Below are 7,415 nucleotides of genomic sequence, written 5' to 3'. Positions count from 1 at the left end.
ACGATGACATATAGCAATATTTCATTAGTAAAAGAGATTGATATGGTGTTTTTAAATGGCAATATATCAGCATATGAAGATATTGTGATATTTGAGTGTATCAATCTTTTTCCCCTCGTCTTTAGAAGTTTTTAAGTCTGTAAAAAAGAAGTTTTTGAGGAAGAAGTAGTATTTTTTTATTTTTTTGTTAGACTTTAGAAACTCAGAAGCTGATCAAATATTGGGGTTAAATATCTGTGGGGTGGCCGATGTCCGATATTCAGTTTTAAGGCCGATGCAGGCCGATACCGATAGGGGGCCGATTATATCGTGCATCCCTAATAATGGCATTTTTTAGAGTCTCTATACTCAGTTGACAATCAATTACTAAATTAGTTGATTTATTGCAATAATCGATAATCACAATTAATCTGATTAAATGTTTCAGCCCATGTTCCTTCATTAGTGGGAGTGGTGACCTAGTGGTTAGGGAATCCAGATTTTCTGAGTTCAACCCCACTCCCATTGACTCCCACTCTGGGTCCCCCGAGCAAAGACCATTAACCCTACACTGCTCCCTGGGCACCGCACAATGGCAGCCCCCTCCTTCCCAAAGAGATGGGTTAAATGCAGAGACTTAATTTGGTTGCTCTGTACTTATGACAGTGTAATGACAATAAAGAAGGAAAAAAAGCTGTAGTTAATGGAAATAAGTTTATTTGTACAAAAGCCCCTGTTGCTGAAACAAAAATCAGTTTAGCAGGTATTTTCTAAGAATTCCTTTACAAGACGACTCGATCATCTTTGGATTTCAAAATTCATGTTTTTATTTTATTTTCTAAACCTTGACACAGGATGTATAGATCTAATATACAATGCTCAAAAAATAAAGGGAACACATAAACAGCAAAATATAACTTAAATCAAATCAAACTTATGTGAAATCAAACTAAAGCATCACTGATTGACTGATGAATTTCACATGCTGCAAATGGAATAGACAACAGGTGGAAATTATTGACAATTAGTAAGATGCACTCATTAAAGGAGTGGTTTTGCAGGTGGGGAACTTCTCAGCACCTGTGCTTTCTGGCTGATGTTTTTGTTACTTTTAAATGTTGGTGATGCTTTCACACTCATGGTAGCATAAGACAGACTCTACAACCCACACAATTGGCTCAGGTAGTGGAGTTCATCCAGGATGAACTGTTAAATGTATTAACGTCCTGGTTTACTGGCCTGTGTGCCGAAAGCACCTCCAGCCTCTGGGCACTATGCTGACAGACACAGGCCAGAACACCGGGAATTAGATACATTTAATTACCATTGAGGATTTCTGTCATCAGCATATTCTACTTTGTACAGAACAAAGTATTCAATGATAATATTTAACTCATTCAGATGTTGGATGTATTTCAATGGGGTTTTTTTTTTAGCAGTTTAACTCAAAGTCTAGTGTATCTCTTTCCTCATAAACTTCAACTTTCATCCTATGAATTGATATGAATATTTGGTATATTTTGTTATTCAGAACATTTTGTATTTAGTTACAGAGGGATATAACTTTCTTTAGAGATTGTATACTGCTTATTTTTCTAGTTAAAGTTTTCAACATAACTGGTTTAATTTCTGTTACCTTTCCCTGTTAAATTTCATGTGGTTTAGTCTTTGCCTTGCTGCCATATTTCGCATGTTTGTCTATCTGGTCATGTCTCATGGTAACTCTTTCTTTATTTCCTGTAGATCTACAGCTCTCCCAGCTGCCTGACTCGCCTGACGATCCAATAAAAATATCCTGTTAGAATAAGTAAATATTAAAAATAAACTCTATGTGGGGGATTGAGTTGAGTCACTGTTGGTTTTGAGGATCCACTTTTGCCTTTGTTTTTTGTTAAATTATCTTCATTTCTGATGTCTTGCTTCAATGCCCTTAAATAAAATCCCCTCTAATGGTATCCTTTTTTTTTTTTTTGTGTGTGTGCAAAAGTCTGCACCAACACAACCACAGAGGCTGCTACCAAAGGATTGCAGGCTTCCACCTGTATTTATTATGATCAAAAGGTTATTTGGTTTCATCAGACTGAGCATGTCTGATGAAAGAGGCTCTGCTCCTCCAGGTCGCAGTCAGAGGTTCGACTACCGGGCCGGTAAATTTTGCTGCATGTCTTCCCCCCTCTCTGATCCTATTTCCTGTCAACCTATTTTATAAAATGACACAAATGAAGACCATTAGAGCCTAAAAATAATTTAAAAAATAAGGCATTTGACCCCTATTGGTATTTGTGAGCATAAGAGGTTTCATGGAATCTTGTTCCATTATTTTTGACAAAGAAAATTTTTTTATGAAATCCAGAAAGGAAACTTTTGATAAATGTAATCACAAAAGGTGTAACTTTGCTGGTGTCTTAGATTTTTTTTTTTCCATTTTGTTTTCAAACTTTTTCAATCAATGGTGGAAACTCAATTCAGATTGAGTTTTATGAATTTCTTTTCAAACTGTTTTTTTTCCAGATAATTTAACTTCAAGCCAAACACAAATGTTGCTGAAGTCCCTGCATACCAATGGAAATGCATGCAAGCCCACTCCACAAAGTGAAGAGAATGAGATCTCTAAAACACAGTTTCAAAAGAATGCAAATTATAAATCCTCAATTTGAAAAATCATTTTTGAAGAAATTATGTATATTTTTTTTAATAAACGTGGAAAAGAAATTGGGGGGGAAAAAAGGGCACCATAGTTAATTTAAAAACCTTATTTTTGAAAGGTTTTCAACGTTTCATTTTTGGATTGCATTTTTTTTATTTCTATTTATTAAACATGTTTTTTTCCAAATTTAGTTTTACAAAATAAATGTTGGGCCGAATTTCACTCCATAGTGTTTTTCCCTCATTGAAAGGCCTTTGAGCCTGTGACAGATTGCTTTCATTCTTTTATTAGCATCTTTAGGGACTCTTCTAGATGTTCTGGGGTTGATATATCACTAATTGAAAACAAATCTCATCAGTCTCAGACACAGAACCCATCTATTTCCTGAACAGTTGTGTCTTAAGATTTCCATGTAGTTAATACTTGCATATGACCTGTTTAAGTGGATGCGACACCTTCAGGCATCCGGTAACCAAAGAATCAACCAGAATTGTGATGGTCCACAGTATATTTAATATGTCTAAGATATCACAGAAGAAATGTTTGAGGTGCTGCCTTAAAGTAAATCCTAATGTTGCACAAGTTGTACACATCTGTATCTGCCTTGGCCAGTTTATCCTTTTTCTTTCCCCTTAAATTATTAAAGCTGTAAATTGTGTTGTGAATTTGCAATGATTCTCAGTTTAGAAAATCTTACAGAAAATGAAATGCATAGGAGTGCCCCCATTTAACTCGATGAGGAAAAAGTTGTTTATGCAGTGTAAAAAGGGATTATTTTGACTTGATTCAAATATCCAACAACTGGATATTTTTATTTAATCAAACTGCAAAGTAAAAAAAAAAGCACAAGACAGATTATCAATTTAAAATATCTGTGAATGTGAAAATAGTACCTGTGGAGGCAGTGCTGCTTCTAAAAGGTCAGAATCCATTCAGCTAGTTTGAGCAAGAAGTCCATTAACAGTCCAGGCTACCACCGTGCTGATGATCCAGGCGGTAATATCAGACATATTGATTTTTTTTTTAGTTTGTTTTAAACAGTCACCCGACTGATTTAAGATAAAATGATCAACAGTACCTCGCAAAGTCATTCATCTCCCCAGGTTACATAACTCCCTGCAAACACGTGGCAGCATTCGTTTGGGTTTTAAGTTCATAGAGTGGTGCAAATTAAAAAGATAAGGGTTTATTTTTTAAATGGATACAAAAAAAAAAAACCCTGGAAAGATTGGTTTAATTTGCATCTGCTCCTAATATTACTGCATAACATCCACCGTCCAACGAGAAGAAAAGCCTAAAGAACTGCACAGTGGCATCTAATTGAGAATATGTGCTAAGCGAAAGTTGGTTCTATAAATCAGAGGGGCTGATTTAGCTCAGAAGAATCTATTCCTTCAATTCATGATTACAATCTTGCATAAATCCAATACATGTTTAAAAATTCAGGAGATATGAATTCTTTGCAAGGTACTGTAGTCTATCAGTAATAACCCTCATTAAGAATGATTTTTGCACTTCTTAGAAGTGACAAATGTAAATACTTCAGATTTGTATATTTATATATATATATTTTTAAATATGTACACAAGTACATGTTCTCTTTTCACGCAACACAGCGAGTCTGATTAGTATAGGTCCTTCAGTTCAAATCAGCATTTGGTTTCAAAAAGATAATTCCCACACCCATTAAAGGCTTCCCATAATTCAATATATACTGTATAGATATCAAAATTTCAAGTGTTAGTCAGAATAATTAAGCCCAATGTCTTAAAATAGCACTATCAAAATCCTATAATGCACTTGAGGAAGGCATTGCGTATTTATTTTGTAATTCACAATCCTTTTAAAATGACACAGTCTGGGTGAAGAAGGGGAACTGAGCCGAGGTCCGAACTGGAGACCCTGATTAGAAAGTTGGATGGGAGAGCGGAAACATGGAAAGAAAAACGCACACCAGACCCTGCAGGTCACGTTTTGGAGTTAAATGAGATTTTATGAGCCTGATGAAGAAACAAGACGGCTTCATTAATGAATGCCAGGACTGTTGTGATGGCAACAATCCTGGCTTTTAAAAATGATGTGAATGATGCGTTAATGGCAATGATCATTGGCTAAACCAAGACACAGCTTTATGCCAGTGAGTTAGTATCATTCTACACACCCTGATGCTGAAGACGAGGTCATTTTAAGATCAATTTGTGTTCTGAGAATAGATATTAATAGCATCTGATAATTATCACAGATTAAGTTTGCATAGACCTAACCCTAACCCTCACCATCTGAAAAAAAATAAATTGAATGAATTGGAGCAGCATACCCAACTTCACTCTTTGTACCTACACTTGTGGCACCTTTAAATTTTCAATTTGGAACTTGTGAATCTTTATAAAACACAGAAAACTTATTAAAAAAATAACTCAATTGCTTATAGAGCATTAAGATCCAAACAAGGCTTTCAATTTACAGACTTTATTATACCCGTTAAAAAGTATACAAAGAGTGAAAGAGGGTATGTTCCAGAAATGTACTAAAACATTTGTCTGAAAGGAGACGCGTCCACATGTAAACATATGAGCTGTGGTGTGGTTCTGCACTTCTCTCTGACAGATGGAATAAAAAAATAAAAGCCTAAAATATCATAGAAGCGTGGAGTCCCTGGGGGGAGTGAGGAGGGAAGTGGAGCTTTCTCCGCTTGGTCACGGGTTTCCTTTAGCTGGCGATTTTCTCAATTTCATCCAGATCGTCAGTGTCTAGTCTTTCGATTTTCTTATCTTTAGAAGGGAAAAAAAAAAAGAGCAGAGATTAGAGCAAGAAGTACACATGGATGAACAAGCAGAGGAGGAGAGGAGACTTACTGAAATGCTCCTGGATTCTGCTCAGGATGTTCATGCTCATCTTGCTGTCCACCATGTTGATGGCCAGACCTCTCTTCCCAAATCGGCCCGTGCGTCCGATCCTGTGGAGGTACGTCTCGTTGTCGGGGTTACCATCTTTGTCGACTGGCAAGTCAAAATTGATCACCACAGACACCTGCTCCACGTCAATGCCTGCATGAAAAAAAGAGGCAAAAGTTACATAATGAAAAAAAAAAATGAATAGTATAACCTGAACACCAAACTGTGCAGTGGCCTTCATCTCATCTAAGTATAAATTGAATCTCTCCAGATCAAACCTACAGCTTGCTTTTCCCACTCCATCCTCACCTCTAGCGCAGACATTTGTGGTCACAAGGACTTTCTCCTTTCCGTCCCGGAAGCGTTCAATTACAGCGGCTCTCTGCTCCACCTGCATTTCTCCACTGAGCAGCGCCACCTGATGGCCTTCTCTAGACAGCTCTCCTGCAAGCCAACCTGCAGTTTTCCTTGTCTGGATTGCACAGGGGGAAAAAACAGAGTGCAGTAGGAATTAGGCAAAGAAAAAGCTTGATTTTGGAAATAGCGATGCAAGTTTTCCACAGCATAAATAAAATCAATCTTATCATTTAGCAACAGAAATGTCAAATAAAATTACAGAATCGCATAAATCGATGACCCAAATGCGGTGACTGTAAGAAAATAAACTCACATGGCAGAAGATCATAGCCTGAGCGATGGTAATTGCTCCGTAGATGTTGCAGAGGGCGTGGAACTTCTCTTCCTTGCTGTTGCAGAGCACATAGTACTGCTTGATGGTGTCCAGCGTCTCCTCTTCTCTCTTCAGCTTGATGATGTTGGGGTCCGGCACGATGCGCTGAGCGAAGGACCAAACGCTCTCTTCAAACGTGGCTGAGAACAGCAACATCTGGCAGTTTTTGGGCAGCATCCTGCAGAAAGAGGTAAGGGAAGAAGCCTTAACGGTATAAACAGTGCTGCTGTTTGTTGATTGCTTTGTTCTCTGGACAATGTTTAAGTGCATTCTTTTAAAATCCACTACGTGTCACATTAGAGCAGGTTTCTGCAACCTGCATCTCTGGAGCAACCACTGCTTCTTTAGGCCTTCAAGGCTTTTAAAAATTAAGGAACATTCAATGAATCCAAACTAGAAGTTAGTGTATTTATTTAATGTGCACATAGAAAATCTATAACAAAAACATCTGTCTGCCACTTTGATATTTAAGTGACAGAATGAGTATTTCCCCTTCCTTTTCCACAACTATAAAAATGTCCTGGTTTTAAAGCACTGGCGATTGATTTAAAAACAATTTCACCCAGAAAACACCATTTACACTGCAGTTAATTCAACATTTTTTGAAGAGCCAGGTAGGTTTTACATATCTAAAGAAAAAACAAATCGACTGATATTTACTCCCAAATAAAACTGAGCTATCTTCAATTTAGTTTTTCTGTTAATCCAACACAGACTCAAACAAGCAAAATAAATGATTTCCTAAATGTATTTTAGAAAAATATGCTACTAGATTCATCACTTTGTGGCTTCTGGATAACTTGTAAACTTATCCTGCCTCCAGCTTTCAACATAAACTAAACTGGGAAACAATCATCCCTATAAGTAACTGCAGCTTTATTGCTGCCAATAATGGTATTTTTTAATTGAATTTAGAGTTTAAAATAACTAATTGAATTAACCCTGATTATTATTAGATTAATAAACTAGTAGTCAACTTAAAGGGACACTATGCAACATTTTCCAGTTAATTAATGTGTTCCATAACGTTATGGATGATTAAATGATTCATTTCAGGTTGAACACAGGTATTCTCGGCCGCCCTGGTGGTCTGTGGGGGAAATACTGCACTTGCAACTGCAGGAGCACCAACCCGCACTCACAGGCTCAGAAGTCTCGTGAGAGT

The 7,415-nt window shown here is 36.9% G+C and overlaps 2 protein-coding genes across 2 annotated transcripts in view; one reads left to right on the top strand and one right to left on the bottom strand.

The window, feature by feature from the left end:
- The window catches only part of pusl1 (pseudouridylate synthase-like 1), a 23,524-nt gene extending 21,605 nt beyond the window's left edge, over positions 1 to 1,919 (top strand). The window contains exon 7 of the mRNA XM_015397660.1: positions 1,723 to 1,919. Within this exon, the coding sequence (XP_015253146.1) occupies positions 1,723 to 1,781 (59 nt within the window). The 3' untranslated portion in view covers positions 1,782 to 1,919. The remainder of the gene's footprint in view (positions 1 to 1,722) is intronic.
- A 1,633-nt stretch (positions 1,920 to 3,552) lies between these two features.
- LOC107099520 (ATP-dependent RNA helicase DDX19B) overlaps positions 3,553 to 7,415 on the bottom strand; it is a 10,806-nt gene continuing 6,943 nt past the window's right edge. Inside the window, exons 9-12 of the mRNA XM_015397681.1 lie at positions 6,191 to 6,428; positions 5,830 to 5,992; positions 5,482 to 5,673; positions 3,553 to 5,397 (exon numbers count right to left, since the gene is read on the bottom strand). Coding sequence (XP_015253167.1) covers positions 5,336 to 5,397; positions 5,482 to 5,673; positions 5,830 to 5,992; positions 6,191 to 6,428 — 655 coding nt within the window. The 3' untranslated portion in view covers positions 3,553 to 5,335. The remainder of the gene's footprint in view (positions 5,398 to 5,481; positions 5,674 to 5,829; positions 5,993 to 6,190; positions 6,429 to 7,415) is intronic.

Source organism: Cyprinodon variegatus, unplaced genomic scaffold, assembly GCF_000732505.1.
Source record: "Cyprinodon variegatus isolate N-32 unplaced genomic scaffold, C_variegatus-1.0 Scaffold880, whole genome shotgun sequence".
In the NCBI taxonomy this organism is placed as follows: Eukaryota; Metazoa; Chordata; class Actinopteri; order Cyprinodontiformes; family Cyprinodontidae; genus Cyprinodon; species Cyprinodon variegatus.
This window is presented reverse-complemented; position numbering and strand designations above follow the sequence as displayed.